At 43.5% G+C, this 20,308-nt stretch overlaps 2 protein-coding genes across 17 annotated transcripts in view; one reads left to right on the forward strand and one right to left on the reverse strand.

Moving 5' to 3' along the window:
• Window positions 1-20,308, forward strand: part of RNF169 (ring finger protein 169) — a 133,595-nt gene that overhangs the window by 104,149 nt on the left and 9,138 nt on the right. For 3 of the 4 annotated variants that reach the window (XR_010121343.1, XR_010121344.1, XR_010121345.1), the window contains exons 8-10: window positions 1,365-1,653; window positions 9,488-9,566; window positions 12,682-12,892. The gene's annotated coding sequence lies outside the window, so the exon portion shown is untranslated. The remainder of the gene's footprint in view (window positions 1-1,364; window positions 1,654-9,487; window positions 9,567-12,681; window positions 12,893-20,308) is intronic. The other variant, XR_010121342.1, reaches the window with a different exon arrangement.
• XRRA1 (X-ray radiation resistance associated 1) overlaps window positions 1-20,308 on the reverse strand; it is a 108,417-nt gene that overhangs the window by 7,300 nt on the left and 80,809 nt on the right. For 5 of the 13 annotated variants that reach the window (XM_063641343.1, XM_055282931.2, XM_055282933.2 and 2 more), the window contains 4 exons: window positions 13,539-13,579; window positions 9,774-9,899; window positions 2,590-2,683; window positions 1,723-1,838 (listed from right to left, as the gene is read on the reverse strand). In XM_063641343.1, coding sequence (XP_063497413.1) covers window positions 1,723-1,838; window positions 2,590-2,683; window positions 9,774-9,899; window positions 13,539-13,579 — 377 coding nt within the window. The remainder of the gene's footprint in view (window positions 1-1,722; window positions 1,839-2,589; window positions 2,684-9,773; window positions 9,900-13,538; window positions 13,580-20,308) is intronic. The other 8 variants (XM_055282939.2, XM_063641344.1, XM_055282935.2 and 5 more) reach the window with 5 other exon arrangements.

Raw genomic sequence — 20,308 nt, forward strand, 5'->3', positions numbered from 1 at the left:
GTACCTAACGGACTAAGGAGGGCGAAGGATGGCTTTTATAAAATATGTTACTTTAAAAAAATGTATTTCCTTTTGGAAAATATGTGGAACTTCAGTGTTTAGACTCTGAGGGACCCAGAGTCTTTGTCTGAATCCATGCCACAAGGCACAGGGCACGGACACAGCACCGCACCTCAGCATCTAAAACACCAAGCGCCATCACTTGGCAGCTGGCGGGAAGGGACAGTTCCCCTTCCCTCTCATGGCTCTGTGAGAGAGATGTGCTAGAGGAAATGCTCTTTCTCTATCCCACCACTACTTTCCCCACCCCTTCCCAAGGGAGGAATGGGTAACCCAACTGGCCAGAGGTTGAGTCACTGGGCCCTGCTTCAGTCGTGGGCTGGATTACTGCTCATCAATGAGACCAGGCTATTTTATCTTCCATTTGTGTCCTCACATCAAAGGGCTCACACAGCTTCTTGGCTACAGGCCTGCTCTGGCAGGTTCTCCATTTTCCTCTTGTCTGTCCATGCCTAGGTGTGAGGGGAGGGGCTGCAGCCTTTGTCCATGTAACCCCAGGGGTCTAATCTGCATTTCTAGCCCCATCTCTGTATGCACAATGAGGACATGCAGGCATCCCCAGTCTGAATCAGGACTAAGCCACATTCTTCAGTCCAGGATAGAGGGTGTTTGCCTACATTAACAAAGCATTGATTGTTTCTCATTTGGCCACTGGCATCTGTGTTTATTTAACTCATTTAGCTCAAAGGTTAGTCAGAACCTTTGATGGGAGGAGGTGTGAGGGGTCCCCTAGGACCCACACTAACTTTTAACAAGTCAGTTCACCTCTCTGAGTCTGTTGCTTCATCTACTGTGAGGATTATGGGATAGCATATACCCAAGAGCTCTGCAGAGTCCTGGGCATGGGGCTCTGTAAAGGAGAGAGACGATTCTGCCCCTCCCTAGCTGGCTGATGGGAAACGATGGGGCAGATCCTTAAGAGGAGGTAACAGACAAGGAGGAAGATGATGGAAACCTTGGAATTTCCATTTCTGACTTCAAATGCTTGTCCAGTCCTCTGAGGACGTCAGGCAAGAGCCTGGCTGGACAGAGGCGGGCTGCAGAGGGGGTGGCAAGGAAATATCTGTATTTAACTTTTGGGATCAGCAATGCTCAGCCCACCTTTTGGCTGTAGAAAGACTAAAGTTCAGGAGGGAGGAGCATTTCACAGAAATTTCTGAAATTCTTCAGATGAAAGAGGGATTTCAGTTACTCTATGGCAAAGGAAGCAGACTTCTCTCAACATAAGGAAACACTTCCTTAAGATTCAGGCAGGAGATGTATTCTGGTCCTGCCTTACCTATTCTTTTTTTTTTTTTTTGTAGATACAGAGTCTCACCCAGGCTGGTCTCAAACTCCTGCCCTCAAGCGATCCTCTCGCCTTGGCCTCCAAAGTGCTGGGATTAGAGGCTGAGCCACTACGCCTGGCCCATAGCCATTCTCAATTACTGTAGGTGACTATAACTTTCATTGGTAAGAGTTTTGGGAGTTCAAAATATATTTTCATATCTGTTGTTTCATCCAATGCTCTTCCCAAAGCAAGGAAAGGAGAAGGCAATGCTGAACCTAATGGAGAGATTCCAGGCACTGTGGAGTGAGCAGCTCTACAGCCAGGTTGGTTTGCATACATTATAATAGGCTGCACTCTTCCTGGGGGTCAGAGTCCTGCCTTGGAAGCCCTACCTTCCGTGATTCCTTCCGAGACATCAAAACATGATACTTAGGTTTTACTATCTTCCTTCGAATTAAGTGGATTCCCAGTCGCTCCTGGAGGAAGCTCTTCAGCAGTGGAGGGACCCCTGGTGCCATGATGGGAAAATAAGATTACTATTAGCTAAAATCTGTACTGGGGCTTACTATGTGCCAGGCACTATTCAAATTGCTTTACACGTATTAATGAAAGTTATTCTCAACCCTAGGAGGTAGGTACCTCATTATTCCCATTCAATAGGCAAGGAAACTGAGGCACAGAGAGGCTAAGGAATTTGTCCAAGATAATAAAGATAGTGTGGAGTGATGATCAGAACTTCACTGGTGTCACTCCAGGGCCCAGGACTCTAAAATGCCTCCCGCTCCTGTATCTTACACAGTGGCTCCACTGCTGACCACCCCATTCAGTGTGCTCTGGGAAGAGAGGCTCCTGCAGTTGGGGCTGCACCCCTCTGCAACTGGGAATTGGGAAATGAGGTCATGACAGAACTGTTCCACAAAGCAGAGTGTGGTTCAAAAGAGCTCATACAGGATTTAAAGAATTCCATATTCCATTCCCAACTCAGACTCTTTCTTGCTGTGTGACCTTGGGCAGATCATGAACCTCCCTGAGCCTCAGTCTCTACCACTGTCCGTGGGGACAATAATGCCTGCCTCACAGGGTTACTGTCAGGAAGAGCTGGTACAGAGCTATTTCCTCCATTCCTCAAGGTACCATGAAACTTGTCCACCCCGACACAGAGTAGATCCCAGGGCTTGGCATTGATGAGGTGGGGATGAGGGTGCCACACTGCTCCTTGGGCACTGGGTTGAGAGGGGGCAGGTTTGTGGGCACCATACCTCGTGTATGGGCCACCAGAGGGTTGTTATGAAAGACGAACTCGCAGAGAGATGGGAAGAGAGCTACTGGTAGGACAGCATCCTCTTTTGCGATCTGTAATGAATGTAGGAGAGACTCTCAGGTTGACACCACCCCTCACCTCTACCTAGGTATGTCTAGGCCCCTCACTGCAGGGCTACAATGCTTGCTAGGATTGGGGGTGGTATTGGGTAAGACATGCTGCTGTGGATGGGACTTGCTGCTGGGTGATGCCTTGACCCTGCAATAATACCTACTCGTGCACAGAGTACCTTGCCCCTCCTGTCTGAAATTCCACCATCACTGTTGCGTGTTTAAGAGCTAAGAGTTTTTCCTCTTTTTTCCATGCTGGATATGTAGCCTATATCAAATATTAGGGAAGCTGGTGGCAAAATAATAAGAACAAACACATTTGTCGTAAGAACAAACTCTTTATCTCATAAAGATTCTGGAAGGTTGGCAGGGCATTGACTTTAACTTCAGGATACAATTTGACACTTCATCTTCCTCAACACAAACCTCTACACGCTTCTGATGGCTCTTTCACTGAGGCCAGTCCTGGGCACTTATTTGGGGATGGATAGGGGGAAAGGAGGACCCACACATCTAAGGGATAAGTAGAGCCAGTGTTAAGAGAGACCTCATGGCTGTCTGGGACACAGAGAATGCCCTGTGAAGCCAGGCTGCAAGTGGTGGCTTATTGGCCAAGCCAGCCTCTGAAGGGCAAAAAATATACAAGCTTTGTTGAGCAGACTGCCTGGAAAAGCTGGACCATCTTGGCGAGAGTATCTGTTAGCAATGGAAAAATATCAGGGACATCAGGATCGAAGGGGTCAGGAGTCGGGCAGTGGCCAATCAGACCCCTGGATACACTGAAAGGTATTGGGTCAGATGTAGGACCCCATGAAGGTACTAAAGTCCAAGGGCTGGAAGAGGGAGGGCACTTCAGTTTAGCTTCCTCTGCAGCCTTACTGGATAGCACTAGATTTCCACTGAGCAACTAGCTTCTTTCATTTTTATTCATTCAACCAACAAATATTTACTGAATACCTACCATGTGCCAAGCACTTTGTTGGGAATGAGCAAAACAGACACAATTTCTGCCCTCAGAGCCACTGTCTAGTGGGAAACAAGCATTGGAGAAACAGTAACACAGGAGAATAGATTTACAATGTGATAAGTGTCACAAGAGAGGTGCATGAAGTACCAGGGTCATCTGACCTAGTCAGAGAGGTAAGAGGTGTCTCTGAGGTCTGAAGGAGGGGGAGGAGGTAATTAGTGAATGCAGTGAGGCATAGAGTGTGTGGTAGAGAAACCTCTGTATTAACCAAAACCATTTCTCTACCTCTAGCACACGGATTTTATCTCCTAGCCTCCCAGGCAGCTACACGTGGTCACATGACCCAATTCTAGCCAATGCAACTTGGGTGGAAGTAGTAAATGCTACTTCTATGCACAGTCTGTACCCTCCTGTACCTCCTCTACTTTCCTCCCTTTACAGTCCCCCTGCTTGACCATCTAACAGGATACATAGGATCCAGTTGAGTAGTGTTAAGACCCTATGAGATGACAGAACATAGCCAGAGGGGATCTGGGTCTCTGAATGATCATGTGGAAGGCCACCTGCCAACCAGGAATATCCAAGATGGACTTTGTAAAAGCAAATACACTTTTATTGTGTTAAGTGATTAAGATGTTTAAGTTTGTTGCAGTAGTCTTTAATGCAGAAAGGAAGTGTTCTATACAAAGAGAAAAATGTGTGAAAGGCCTCATAGCCTGCTGGAAGAGTTTAAAGAAGGCTAGTGTGACTAAAAGCAGAGAGAAAGAGGGCACCTGGTGCAAAATGGGCTGGAAATGCAAGTAGGGGCCAAACAAAAGGTAGTTTAAGATTTGGGTCCTTGGGGAACTCATTAGATGGATTTTAGAAATATGAGGACCTAAATTTGACAAGATTTGGTGATGATGTAGATACTGGGGGGGCGGAGGATGGGGAGGTGCAAAAGAGAGAAGTATCAAAGGTGACAACTGGTTTTTGCCTTGAGTAACTGGATGGAAGATGAAGCTATTCACTAAGGGGACAATGAAAGAACATACAATTTGAAGAAAAAATTTATCAGTTTGCTTTGGGTATGTGTATGTTGGCGGTACCTTTGAGGCCTCCAGGTAGAAATGTCAAATAGGCAGTTGGATACACTGGTCTGGAATACAGAGGAGAGATCTGCATTAGAGTTAGAAATTTGTAAGTCACTGTTCATGGGCCAATGGGTATCTGAAGTCATCCCTAGGGAGACAGTAGGGAGTGAGAGAAAAGAAACTAGGAGTAGGACTTGAGGGACTTTTAACATTTGATCTTCTAGACCAGGGATCAGCAAACCTTTTCTGTCAAAGACCATATAATAAGTGTTTCAGGCTTTGCAGACCATATGGTTTCTGTTGTAGCTATTCAGTTTTACTATTGTTGTACAAAATCAGCCATAGACAATTCATAAATAGGTATGGTGGCTTTTTTCCAATACAATTTTATTTATGGACCCTGAAATCTGAATTTCATATAATTTTAACGTGTCATGAAATTTTATCCTTGTTTTGATTTTTTTCAATCATTAAAAAATGTAAAAACCACTCTTAGCAAACAGGCTGTACCAAAACCAGGATTGGGCCCATGGCCCAAATCTAGCCCATGATCCATTTACTGAAGTTTCATTAGAATACTACCTTTCTCTAGCAGGGCGCGGTGGCTCACACCTGTAATCCCAACGCTTTGGGAGGCTGAGGCAAGTGGATCACAAGGTCAAGAGTTTGAGACCAGCCTGGCCAATATGGTGAAACCCCATCTCTACTAAAAAAAAAATACAAAACAACAACCACCACCACCACCACCACCAAAAACCCACAAAAATTAGCCGAGTGTGCTGGTGGGTGCCTGTAATCCCAGCTCCTCGGGAGGCTGAGGCAGAAGAATCACTTGAACCCAGGAGGTGGAGATTGCAGTGAGCCAAGATCATGCCACTGCACTCCAGCCTGGGCAACAGAGATTCTGTCTCAAAAATAAGAAAAAAGAAAAAAAATACTACCTTTCTCATTTGTTGCCATATTGTCTTTTGTCCTACAAGGGCAGAGTTAAGTAGTTGCAACAGAGTAAAATATAAAGTTCTGCTGCCATTATCTAGACTTCAGAGATACAGGACGAACCTAAAAAGGTGCCCAATATGTTTTGATAAATGACTATAATGGTGGTCAAAGTGGGTGTAGTCTCGTGTGTGCAAATCAAGGGGTCAAGAGACAATCACTAAAGAATGGGAGATGCAGAATTTAATCTTATCAGGAGCAAAATTACATTCACCCAAACCAGGTGATTAAAAAGTTGAAGAAAATTACAATTAAGAATTGATAAAAAATTGAATGATACTCAGGTCATGTGTGTCATATTTTCTGTGAAATTAAGCCCAGCTGAAAGGATATGGGCTTAGGATTCTGGCTGACACAGCACGTGGAAATCTGGCCATGGGGCTAGCCTGTTCCCTCTCGGGTGAGCTGAATGTTCTGGAGATGCATTCAGGTTCTAATGATAACTTTAAATTTCTTCTCAATCTCATTGGGTTAAGGAGAGTGTAACAATCTGTCACATTTAGGAACTAAGTATTAAAGACCAAGTGAAAGTGATTATTTTACTTTTGACACAACAATTTCTAGTGAATATTCTGAGTGATTTTCTGATGAATATTCTAGATGTATAAATTCTGTTTAAAGGCAGAATTTATTTTGAAGTTTGTAACTTTAATAAATTGAATATTAATTTCAACACAGCTGTATTATCTGACATGATTAAAACATCATTCATGGGGCTGGGCGTGGTGGCTCACGCCTATAATCCTAGCACTTTGGGAGGCTGAGGCAGGTGGATCACGAGGTCAGGAGTTCAAGACCAGCCTGGCCAATATGGTGAAACCCTGTCTCTGATAAAAAACAAAAATTAGCCAGGCGTGGTAGCGGGTGCCTGTAATTCCAGCTACTTGGGAGGCTGAGGCAGGAGAATTACTTGAACCCAGGAGGCGGAGGCTGCAGTGAGCCAAGATCGCACCACTGCACTCCAGCCTGGGCGACAGAGCGAGACTCCGTCTGAACAACAGTAACAACAACAACAAAAATCATTCATTCATCTAACAAACTTATTGAGCACCTATCATGTATCAGGTAATATTCTAGATGAGCATATAAGATGTAAGCAAAACAAAGTCCTAGTGCTAAAAAACAAAAGCACATTCTGGTAACAGATATGTGACAATAGACAAAAAGATATAATACGTTAGGTGGTAACTATCATAAAGTAAAATACCATTTAAAAACTCAGGTGCAAACATAGAAAAATGGAAAGAGTGCTGCTCCAACCTTAAGAAAAATACTGAATAATCTATAAAATCATAACTTTTCTTGAGTCCAATAGAGAGCTAACATCCCAGGACAATCATGTAGCCTGAAATCTAAGGAAATACTGGCACCTCCAAGGAGAGATGGGACACAGACACTGGCCTGCCTGTGGCAGAATGTGGCAGATGCAAGTGCCACACAGGCACTTAAGAAGAAATCGGGTAAAAATTTTAGTGAATTTATAAAGACCAAGCGTGGCCTAGAGTAAACCCCTTTAAGCTGCAGACATCCAGGGAGTTCACACTCACTAGTGTGAGAAAGATTGGAGGCAGGAGAGAGATTGATGACAGCCTTCCTCAGTGGTGTGAGCCTGGAAGAGGAGATAGCTCTCACCACAAAAAGGCAGGGGGCCTTACCAACCCTTCTCCATAGTTAACAAAAGCCTTCAGTTGCTGAGGAAGATCAGCAAACCCTGTCAGCTTGGGGCACTGCATCTTGGGTAGGGAAAAAATTAAAACCCACTACTCCTGTGGTTGGAGCAGGAAACCAACCTGGGCCTAGTACATTAGAGGTCTCCTACTGCTGGGGAGGGGTAGGACCACTGAGAAAAGCCCATCCTTGAGACACAGGGTTGGTCCCAGGGCTGCCTAAGACTGGGGCTAGAGCCTCCCTTTGGCCCCTACCACCACTTGTTACTTAGCAAGCACTAAGTAGCAAGCAAAAGCAGTCTACTGCTAGGGGGAGGAACAAGCATGTAGAGATAAACTCCTCTGAGGTGCAGGCACTCAGGGAAGGATGAAAGCTGAGGATAAAGCAGGACAACTGAGAAAAACACTCTGGCACCCTAGGAAAAACCAGCTATATGCTGTCTAAAAGAGACACACCTTAACTACAAAGATATAAACAGGTTGCAAGTAAATGGATAGAAAGAGATATACCATGCAAACAGTAAGTATAAGGAAGCTATGTAGCTATATTTAAATCAAACAAAATAGACATCAAGACAAGGAATATTATTAGAGGCAAAAAAAGGCAACTCATAATTTATAAAAGTATCCATACATTAGGTAGCTATAACAATTCTAAATGTATCTGCATCAATAGCAGACTTCAAAATACATGGAGTAAAAGCTGATAGAACTAAAGGGAGAAATAAGCAAATTCACAACCACATCTGGAGATTTTAACACACTGCTCTCAGTGATTGATAGAACAACTAGACAACAGTACAGAGAAGATCTGAGTGACACAACCAACCACCTTACCTTAATATTTATAGAACACTTACCCCCAAAACTGCAGAATATACATAGTTTTTGAAATGCACATGGAATGTTCACCAAGACAGACTGACCATAGGGTGAATCATAAAACAAGTTTAAATAGATTTCAGAAGAATGACATCTTATAGATTATGTTATCTGCACACAAAATAAATTAGAAATAAATACAAGACACCTAGAAGAGCCCCATATATTTGGAAATTAACTAACTTATAAATAACCTGTGGATCAAAGAAGAAATCACAGGAAAAAGTGAAAATATTTTAATTGAATGAAAATAAAAAGAAAATATATTACAATTTGTAGGACTCAGCTAAAGCAGTGCTTGGAGAAGAAATGTAAAGCTTTACATGCTTATATTAGAAAGACGAAAGGTCTAAATCAATTAACTAAAATTATACTGCCTAAGATGCGAGAAAAAGAGCAAATTAAAATCATTTTAAGAACCAGAGATAAAGTTATGAGCAGAAATCAATGAAATGGAAAACAGAAATCCAGTGAAACCAGCAGCTAGTTTAATAAGAAAAAGTCAATAAAAGAGGTAATGTCTAACTATTTTGGATCAATAAAAGACATAAATTACCAATTTCAAGAAGAGGGACCTGTGATACATCTATGGTCCACTGATTTTCGGCAAGGGTGTAAAAATGGGGGAAAGAATAGTCTTTTCAATAAGTGGTATTGAGAAAGCTGGATATCCACATGCAAAAGAATGAAGCTGATGCCTGTCTCACACTATATATAAAGATTAAGTTGAAATTAAGACCTAAATGTAAGAGCTAAAACAATAAAACTCTTAGAAGAAAACACTTGGGGAGTTTAGCTGTATCAGCTGCTTGCTGTAGAGGAATGTAAGCAGAGTATCTTACAAGTTTCCTGCATTTCAGACTTGAGTAGGGCTCAATTAGTGGGATTTTACGGAAAACCAAACAGGACATGAACATTGGAAAAACATGTTAAATCTGTCCCTTAGACTTTATATCTGCTGTTCCCCTTAGGCTACAACATTTCTACCCTCACCTGACTCACCCCTCTTCACCTGATTAAACTCACTGATTCAGATCTCAGTTTAAACACCACTTTCTTGAGAACCTTCCTTGATCCCAAGTATTAGGTTAGACACCTCCCCTCCATCATTTACTTCATAACACTGTGAATTTCTTCATAACACTAAGTATGTTCGTATTGTGAGGATTTGTCCATATCAGTCTTCCTGTCTTCCTTATAGGTGATAAGTTGCAAAAGGGCAGAGGCCAAGTCTCTTTCCACAGCTGTATATCTAGTGCCATCACAGAGCCTGGCACATGGTAAGTGCTAAATAAATATCTGTGACTGAAGAGATGGACTCCTGCCTTGGCCTGAACTCCTTCCACTTTCCCCACCCTGAGAATTCCTGAGCCCATGTACCTGTAATGCAGGGAATTGAATGGAGGGTTGGTTTTTAGCCCAGAGCAACTTGCTTCCCACCCTCCCATCTGTGCCCCTGAGTAAACAGGAGAGGAGCAGAAAGTCACCTTGTTGTAGGCCAGGCTAAGGTATCTCAGCTCTGGGAAGGGTGGGGCCAGCGTCTGGTTCCTGGCCTTCAGTGACTTCACAGGAAGGATCTCGAATATGGGAGGAAGTGAACATATCTTGGTTGTCTTAGAAAGAAGGAAAAGTCAAAATCAAAGTGCCCGATAATAAATAAGGCCACTAAGGGCCAACAGACCCTTTCAATGGAACAGGGTGGAATGAATGACCTTCCTAGAGAGACTTGGCCAAAAGAGACATGTAGGGTCATAAGGGTAGATGTCACCATCAGCCCAGAATTCTGGCTCCAAGTTCTCTTAGGAGAATTAGCTTACATGATGAGCTAATTCTCAAGCACCCAAAGTTCCATTTTCAAGTTTTCTGAGGCCACAGGATAATATAGCACTGGTGCAGACATCAGAGGTACTTGGTCCCCACCCCCTCCCTCTGCCCTACAGCAGCTTAACCTGAACTGGCCCTTCTACACAGTTGGGCTAAAATTTCTCCAGAAGGCAAAGGGGAAGGTGCTTGTGTTCTTAAGGGGAATTTTTCTAGTGGGGAGAGGGAGAGGGAGGTGTCTTGAGCCTTGAACACCTGCTCTGATGGGCTAGCCCACATCCTTGAGTGGAGGGTCTTCATTTGAGGATGAAACAACAGTCCTAAATGACTTCAGCTGGCCCGTGGGGGCTAAATGTGGCATGCTGCATCTGGATCCCTTGCAGAGTCATGTTCTTTTCATACAACCCAGACTGCCAGGTTCAACATATTTGATCAAGTAGAAAAAGGTAATTGTTGGTTTAACTATACATAACTCAGTACACTCACTGATTCCTGAGTTTGATGGGACCACAGGATATTATAAGGGTAGATGCTGGGCTAATGGTTAGGTTCAGATGAACTAGATTCTATCTTAAGCTGAATTAATTAATCACTATGGAATCTTGAGCAAGTCACTTAAATTTTGCTTGTTCATTCCAGTGAACATTTGTGGGGCACTTACTTTGAGCCAAGTATTTTGTACCCTTCTGGGTCAACTTGTAAAACCACATGAGTGGACAGGTCAGTCATGGGTGAGAATAAAACAAAAACCAGCGACTGTGTTTGGGAACTCAGATGACTTGCCTCTCCCAGTGATCCCAAGGCAATCTCTGAGACGCAAGAGTGGAACATGGTGGTGGTCTGATAAGGCAGTCTCCTCCACTATGTAATTCCCTACTTGGAGCAAGGCTGTGTGAACTGAAGGGGTTAAGTCATACTGCAGTACAGAAAAGGAAAAGCCAGAGAGTCAAGATGAGGTGTATCCTGACCCAAAGGCATAACTGGCCCTGATGGGGGCAGAGAGGGCCCTGTCTTAGAGGGAGATGCATCTGCTTTTAATAGAGAAAGGCCACTAAAAGTCTCAACTATCCAACTCACTTTCTAGATTTTCAGATGTCAGCTGATCTGAGCACTGAGCAATCCTACAAATTATCTTTGACTTGTGTGGTAGACTGTTTAATGGCCACAAGCCCCTCCATCCCACATACATGCCCTTTTGCAGTGTGACCTTGCTGCTCCTCCCATTCAGAGGTGGAGACCATGTGTCTACCCTCCTGAAATTAGACTGGCTGTTACATAAGAAACAATTTGTCTGGTCTTTGTCCCAGGTTCCTGGCACTGAGCTTCTAAAACTCTTGGAATTTTCTGAGTGATAGGAATATCTTTGTTATGCAGGACCCCTTGAGTCACACCTGAGTTTAGGGTAATGAGATGACTCAGGATGGAGGCTGGCCATGCCACAAAGACTAATCATGTGACTAGTCAGTTGGGGCTTTGTGCCAGCATGACCCCTGGGGAGGATAAGGAACTAGAAATTGAGTTCAATGAGGTGGCCAATGAGCCTCCAATAAAAGCTCTGGACTCTGAGGTGTGGGTGGGCTTCCTGGTTGGTGAGCACATCAATGTGCTGGGAGGGAGACATGCCCTGATTCCACAGGGAGAGGGCATGAAAGCTCTCAGACCTCACCTTATATGCCTTTTCATTTGGCTGGTCCTGATTCGTGTCACTTATAGCTGGGGTCCCCAACCCTCGGGCCACAAACCGGTGCCAGTCCCTGGCTTGTTGGGAACTGGGCCGCACAGCAGGAAGTGAGCAGTGGGTGAGTGAGCAAAACATTATCTGTATTTATAGCCACACCCCATTGCTCAAATTACTGCCTGAGCTGCACCTCCTGTCGGATCAGCACTGGCATTAGATTCTCATAGGAGCACAAACCCTATTGTGAACTGGGCATGCGAGGGATCTAGGTTGTGCGCTCGTTATGAGAATCTAATGCCTGATGATCTGTTACTGTCTCCCATCACCCCAAGATGGGACCATCTAGTTGCACGAAAACAAGCTCAAGGCTCCCACTGATTCTACACTGTAGTGAGTCGTATAATTATTTCATTATATATTACAATGTAATAATAACAGAAATAAAGTACATAATAAATGTAATACACTTTAATCATCCAAAACCACCCACCCCACCCCAGTCCATGGAAAAATTGTCTTCCATAAAACTGGTCCCTGGGGCCAAAAAGGTTGGGGACTGCTGCATTATAGTAAAACTGTGATTGTAAGTCTAACCCTTTCCTGAGTTTTATGAGTTGTTCTAGAAAATTACTGAACCTGAGTGGGTTGTGGAAACTCTTGAATTTATCACCAGTTGGTCAAAGTGTGGATAGCCTGGGGACTCCCAAACTTGTGGCTGGCCTCTGAAGTGAGGGAAATCTTTTTGGGAACTACCCTCACTTGTGGGCTTTGTGCTTAACTTGTGGGGTCTGCACAAACTCAGGGGTCAGCGTCAGAATTGTACAGCAGTATAATATGGGGCTTTTGACTTGCTTTGACCAACAGAATGTGGAGAAGTGACACTATTTCAATTTCAGAACTTTTCAATTCGCCCTTGCTTTCTTGAAACCCTGATGCTGTAATGAAACCATACTGCAATGTAGCCCAGGAGGAAAAGACCACAAAGAGAGAAGATGCCAAGCCATGCCAGCTGTGTACCTAAGCCCAGCCTGCAGCTACCCTGCCAGCTAAATGCAGCTGTATAAGTGAGCCTTGGTGAAGCTGGTGGAATCACTTCGTCAACTCAATGTGAGTGGTGAAAAATAATGAATTGTTATTGGGTTGGTTTGGTAAGCAGCTATAGTTAACTGACAGAATTTCTCACACAGTTGTATCTGTGGGGAGGTTGTATACTGAGCTGCCTCTCAAGGATGCAGGTTGGCTAAATGAAGAGATATGCTATTTATTGTAAATGAATAAATCAGTATTTAGTTTACATGCACCAGTCTCCATAAGCATCTGCCGTGAGAGAAAAAACAATTTTCTGTGCTGATGAAAATCAAAGGTCTAAGCCTGTGACATCAAGGATTAGGTCCTGGATAGTGGTGTATCTGGCAAGGACTTTTCCAGCTTTGGGGGACTAGGGAGCTGCTGGTAGCAGCCCCACTTCAATGCCAATGTTATCACTTGAGGCAGCTGCCATTATTACATTATGCTAAACAGCATGTGAGAACAATGAAAGTTAGACTAGGCAGGTAAGGTCAAGACATGCCTGTCTGTGGCCAGCACAGGACCTGGTACGTGGTAGGTACTTGGCAACTACCTATTCAACGAATGGGCTTCCTCAGTTTGATCTATAGAAATGACTCTCATGGCTCCATTATTTTATTTGATTTTGTCTATTAAAATTAATGTTCTAACTCAGGAACACAAATATAAAGTAGTCAGTTCCTACCTCTGAGGTTGAAAATCCAGGGTAAGATGAAAACACAACCTCTGAAACAGAAGAGAAACAGAATGAAGGTTGGTGAGAGCACTGATTGATGCCTAGAGCACCCAGGATATAGGTCTGCCATCCACTGTGTGCAGCAGGGCACCTCCTAGAGGGAGTTCTCATTGGTCCTCGGCCCCAAAGCTAACTAGGAAGAGGAGCTGGCTGTGACATGCATCAGGTAATAAGTCCCTTTGCACTTAGGATAAAATACAAACTGCTTATCTAGTCCTCTGATGTCCTGCATGATCGGGCCCCTGCCTACTTCTTCAATCTCATTTCATGATACTCTCTCCTTCATTCACTGTATTTCAGCCACACTGACCTTCAATCTGACTTTAAAACACATAAGCACTTTCGAGCCTCAGAATTACTGGGGAGTCCACACTGAGCAGAAAGCTAACCAACTGTCTTAGAAGAGAAAAATGCATACAGAAGACATTCTGTCAGAGGATTTGGAAATATTTCTTATATTAGTAGAAACAGAATGTGTTGAGCAAGTGAATTCAGAAGAGATACCAAGAACAACCAGCACATAGTCATAAGGAGGTGGCTGCAGAGTGATTTCATTCTTGAGACTGTCAGAATGAGATGAGTCTAACAGCTGAGTTCAACCTAACACAGCATAGCATCTGCTGGGACTAGATCCTGTGCAGACATTGCTCACCTTTACCCTAGTTAACCGACACCTTCTACATGTTAATGATATTATAATGAGATAAGTCACATGAAAATGAAGAAAACAGTAATAGGGGATGGAAGAACATGGCATAAATAACTTTTCCTGTGATGAGGGTCTGCAAGGAGTTTGGGAAAGCTTTGTGCAATGAACAAAGTAGGAATTCCCTGGGGGATGGGCCATGGTTGCAAGTGTGAGTGCTAAGCAATGAACCCTAGAAAACGACAGCACCTCTAGAAAGATGGGCACACTGTCTGAACGCGCAACCTGCTCTCCCCAAAATCACAGGAATTACTGCATTTTAAGCTTCTGATTGAGGATTGTTATACAAAAAGACTGAACAATCAAGAATATCCTACTATTTGAGGAAAATTAACAATATAAAAAAGGGAAGAATTATCACCTGAATAAAAACAGTTTATTTAATAAAAGTTATAAAAACTTCAAAATAGAATAATTAGTATCCTCTGAGAAATTCAAAAGTTTCACTCCTGAAACAAAAGCTGATTGTTATGGAAGCAAAGCTACTAACAAAGATGTAAATTTATAACAAAAATAACTCATACATATGCTGGATAGAAGAATGGACCCAGTTGAAGAACTAATTCATAAAATGGAAGACTGAGTGGAGAGACTCTCAGAATGCAAAAAGGCAGAGAGAAGATGGTGGAATAGAAGGTAACCCACTCATGTCCCCTCACAACCACAAAAATTCTACACCCGCCTACAGTCAAAAGTCTCTCCGCAGGAGCATCAAGATTCAGGTAGGAGTTTGCGAAACCCTGGTGGATCCCAAGACATTGAAGGATTGTTTTAAGGGTACAGACCAACACCCAAGTGGCTGATCCACCAAGCTTGCTCCCCAGTTCAAGGCTAGAAACACCGCAGGCTTCCAAGGTCCTGGGCTACAGCCATATTTGGCCTTGGGCCTGCAACCAAAACCATCTGCAGAGAGGTCCAGAAGGAGTAGTGCACACTAGTGCCTTGGTGGAAAGGCTTGTCTGCCTGCTGACATCGATCTTAGCAGTAAGCCTGAAAGTTGCCCTGTTTTTCTGATCCACCCCCTCTCAGCTGAGGTCCCTGCTCACAGCCTCTTGCACAAGGACCCAGAGGGAGACTCATCTATATCTCACAGCCTGAGGCTCCCAGATGAGTTCACCAACCTCTGTCCCACAGCAAATTCTGAGGGGACCCAGTGTGAGACCTGGTCCCTCCAGCTGCAATCAGAGAACTAACTAGACTGTGCAGGGACTTGCTGGAAGACACATGCCCCTCTGAGCCAATGAGACTGGGCTTTCTAGCCTTTACCCTACAGCAAATCCTGAGAGGGTCCAGTCTCAGCTCTGACCCCTGTCACTACAGTGGAGAATTATCCTATCTGTGCTGAGACCTGCTGGGAGACATATGCCTGTCTGGGCCAACAAGATGGGCTTCTTCCCGTAGCAAATCCCAACGGGGCCCAGTGTCAGCCCTGGCCCCTCCTGCTGCAATCAGGTAACTATCTCATCTGCATAGGGACTTGCTAGGAGACACATGCCCCTCTGAGCCAATGAGACTGGGCTTTCCAGCCTCTACCTCACAGCAGATCCTGAGGAGGCCCAGTCTGCAATTTGGTCCCACCTGCTGCAGTCAGGGAACTATCCTATCTGTGCAGGAACTTGCTGGGCAATGTGCACCTCCCTAAACCAAGACAGGGCTCTCTAGCCTCTGTTCCACAGCAGATCCCAAGGGGGCCTATGGTCAGTTCCAGCCCCTCCCTCTACAATCAGGGAATTATTCCATCTGTGCAGAGACATGCAGGCAGATGTGTACCTGTCTGAACCACCATGACAGGCACACCGGCCTCCATCCCACAGCAGATCCCAAGGGGGACCAGTCTCAGTTCTGGCCCCTCTTGTTGTAGTCAAAGAACTACTTGTGCAGAGACCTGCTAGGTGACATACACCTATCTAAGCCAATGAGATGGACCACCAGCTTCATTCCTACAGCAGATCCCAACATGCCCCAGTCTTAAATTCAGTCCCTCTGGCTACAGCTGGGACCCATCCTGCCCATGCAGAGACCTGCTAGGAGGCACACATATCTGGGCCACTGGGACAGTGTTCTGGACTCAGGTCCCCCTGGCCAACATTCCCACATAGCCCCAGTCCTGTCTTTGGGTCTTCCCAGAGCCATTTGGGCCAGAAAGCCACATCAATCTCAGTCTTTGCAAGACTTGCAGCAAGCCTGGGTTTAGACCATCCCTCAGTGCTGAGATGCCAATAGTGATCCCAGGCTCAGGAAACGTAACAGTCAGTTTGCCTAGAATCCCTGGAAGTCCCTCTGAAGAAGGACAGGCACACACAAAGCCAGACTACAAAGGCAAAAATAAATAACTAATATTTCAAGGCATGGATATCATCACACTTCTACAAACATCAGAATATTCAGGGAAATATGACGTCATGAAACAGACAAAATAAGATGCCAGAGATCAAACATAAAGTAATAGAGATGTGTGATCTCTCAGACAAAGAATTCAAAAGAACATTTTTTTGGGTTTTTTTTTTTTGTTTCGTTTTGTGCTTTTTTTGGAGACAGGCTCTCATTCTGTCACCCAGGTTGGAGTACAGTGGCACGAACATGGCTTACTGCAGCCTGAACCTCCTGGGCTCAAGCAATCCTCCCACCTCAGCCTCCCATGTAGCTGGGACCACAGGCATGCACCACCATGCCTGGCTAATGTTTTAATTTTTTTGTAGACATGGGAGTCTCACTTTGTTGCCCAGGCTGGTCTTTAACTCCTGGGCTCAAGCAACCTTCCTACCTCAGCCTCCCAAAGCTCTGGGGTTATAGGCATGAGTCACTATGCCCAGTCAAAACAGATGTTTTAAGGAAGCACAGTGAACTTCAAGAAAACACAGAGAATCAATTCAGAAATTTACCAGAAAAATTTAACAAAGAGATTGAAATAATTAAAAAAAAAAAAAAGTCAAAGAAATCCTGGAATTGAAAAATATAATGAATGAAATGAAAAAGGCAATAGAGAGTATCAACAGCAGAATTAATCAAACAGAGGAAAGAATCAGTGAGCTCAAAGACTATATGAAAATATACAGTCAGAGGAGAAAAAAGGAAGAAGAATGAAAAGGAACGAAGAAAGCTTGCAGGATCTATGGGACAACATCAAAAAAGAAAATATTAGGGTTGCTAAAGTTAAAGAGGGATATGAGAAAGACAAAGGGGGTAGAAAGCTTATTCAAAGAATAACAGAAAACTTTCCAAATCTGGAGAGTGGGTGGGTGTGCACATACCCCACCATGCCATTACTGCCAGCATAAGCACACCAACTTCCAATGCCACCACACTGCCACTGCCAGCATGAACATTAAGCATGGACACCAGTGGCCCTGCACCCTGGCCCATCCAAAGGATGGCACCTTCAAAGATTGAAGGAATACCAGCCCACACAGATGAGAAAGAACCAGCCAAGAACTCTGGCAAATCAAAAAGCCAGAGTGTCTTTTTACCTCCAAATGACCACACTAGTTCTCCAGCAATGGTTCTTAAACAGGTTGAAATGACAGAAATGGAATTCAGAATATGGATGGGAATGGAAATCACTGACATTCAGGAGGAAGTTGAAACCCAATACAAGGAATCTAAGGAATAAATAAAATAATACAGGAGATGAAAGATGAAATGGCCATGTTAAGAAAGAAGCAAAGTGAGCTGATACAGCTGAAAAACTCACTTCAAGAATTTCAGAATACAACTGCAAGTGTTAACAGCAGAATCAACCAAGCTGAGGAAAGACTCTCAGAGCTTAAAGACTGGCTCTTCAAAATAACTCAGTCAGACCAAAATAAAAAAATAGTAAGGAAGGATGAGCAACACCTCTGAGAAATATGGGATTATGTAAAGAGACAAAAAATATGACTCACTGGTATTCCTGAAATGCAAGGAGAGAAAGCAAGCAATTTGGAAAACACATTTCAGGTTATCATGCATGAAAATTCCCCCAACTTTGCTATAGAGACCAACATTCAAATTCAGGAAATGCAGAGAACCCCTGTGAAATACTACACAAGAAGACCATCCCCAAGAAACATAGTAATCGGATTCTCCAAGGTCAAAATGATAGAAGAAATGTTAAAGGCAGCTAAAGAGAAAGGGCAGGTCACCTACAAAAAAATCCCATCAACTAACAGCAGACCTTTCAGCACAAACCAGAAGAGAATGGGGGCCTATAGTCAATCTTTTTTTTTTTTTTTTTTTTTTTTGAGACAGAGTCTCGCTCCCGTCATCCAGGCTGGAGTACAATGGTGCAATCTTGGCTGACTGCAACCTCCGCCTCTCAGGTTCAAGTGATTCTCATGCCTCAGTCTCCCAAGTAACTGGGATTACAAGCATGCGCCACCATGCCTGTCTAATTTTTTGTATTTTTAGTAGAGACAGGGTTTCACCATATTGGCCAGGCTGCTCTTGAACTTCTGGCTTCAAGTGATCCACCTGCCTCAGCTTCCCAAAGTGCTGGGATTACAGGTGTGAGCCACTGTGCCGGGCTCAACATTCTTAAAGAAAAGAATTTCCAGCCAAGAATTTCATATCCAGCCAAGCTAAGCTTTGTAAGTGAAGGAGAAATAAGATCCTTTTCAGACATGCAAATGCTAAGGGATTTCATTACTATCAGACCAGACATGCCTTACAAGAGGTCTTGAAGGGAGTGCTAAACTTGGAAAGAAAAGACTGTTACCGGCCACTACTGTTACCGGTCTTACGTAAATAGACCATTAACACTATAAAGCAACCACATGAACAACTCTGCATAATAATGAAGAAATCCTCACATATCAATATTAACTTTGAATGTAAATGAGTTAAATGGCACAGAGTGATCAGTTGAATAAAGAAGCAAGACTTGATGGTATGCTGTCTTCAAGAGACCCATCTCACATGTGATGACACCCATAGGCTCAAAGCAAAGGGATGGAGAAAAATCTACCAAGCAAATGGAAAACAGAAAAAAAGCAGGGGTTGTTGAATTTATTCTAAACTCAGACAAAACAGACATTAAACCAACAAAGATAAAAAAAAAAAGACAAAGAAGGACATTATATAATGGTAAAGGGCTCAATTCAACAGGAAGACATAACTATCCTAAATATATATGCATCCAACAGAGGAGACCCAGATTCAAAAAGCAAGTTGCTTTTAGAGACATACAAAGAGACTTGGATAAACATACAATAATTGTGCAGGACATGAATACCCCAATAATAATATTAGACAGATCATTGAGGCAGAAAACTGACAAAGATATTAATGACCTGAACTCAATACTTGACCATATGGACCCAATTGACATCTACAGAACACTCCACCCCAAAACAACAGAATATACATTCTTCTCAGCTGCACGTGGCACATATTCTAGTCAACCACACAATCAGATATAGAACAATCCTCAGTATAATTTTTTTAAAAAATGAAATCATACTAACCACACTCTTGGAGCACAGCATAATAAAATAGAAATACTAAGAAAATTGCTCAAAACCATATAATTACATTGAAATAAACCTGCTCCTGAATGACTTTTGGGTAAATAATGAAACTAAGTGAGAAATCAAGATATTCTTTGAAACTAATGAGAACAAAGAGGCAACATACTGATACAGGAGGTAGAAAGAAATTATTTAGGCAGATAGGGTAAAAGAGTCCTCAGCAAAGCTTCCCTTTTAGCAAGAAGCAGCCCAAGAAATTATTTTTTTCTAACAAAGAGCAGCCTGAAAAATTGAGCTGAAAACATAGATAAGCAAGCTGGAAGTGTGCACGGGGGAATGCCAGCAGTTGTGCCATAGAAAAGGGCTACCTGGGAGCCAGGCATGTCCAACATGGAGGCTCCATCTTTTCTTTTTTTGTTAATATGTGTACAGTAAAGGGATGGGCAACATGGTGCAGGCCAGGCAGAGGACCTGCCTGCATAATAAAAGATTAGTATGGGGGCAACCATTTTTTTGTGCCCTATGCAAACGACAAACCTAGTTCTAATGAGTTTTTCATACCCTATGCA

The sequence above is a fragment of the Symphalangus syndactylus genome, chromosome 6, assembly GCF_028878055.3.
Source record: "Symphalangus syndactylus isolate Jambi chromosome 6, NHGRI_mSymSyn1-v2.1_pri, whole genome shotgun sequence".
NCBI classification, from domain to species: Eukaryota; Metazoa; Chordata; class Mammalia; order Primates; family Hylobatidae; genus Symphalangus; species Symphalangus syndactylus.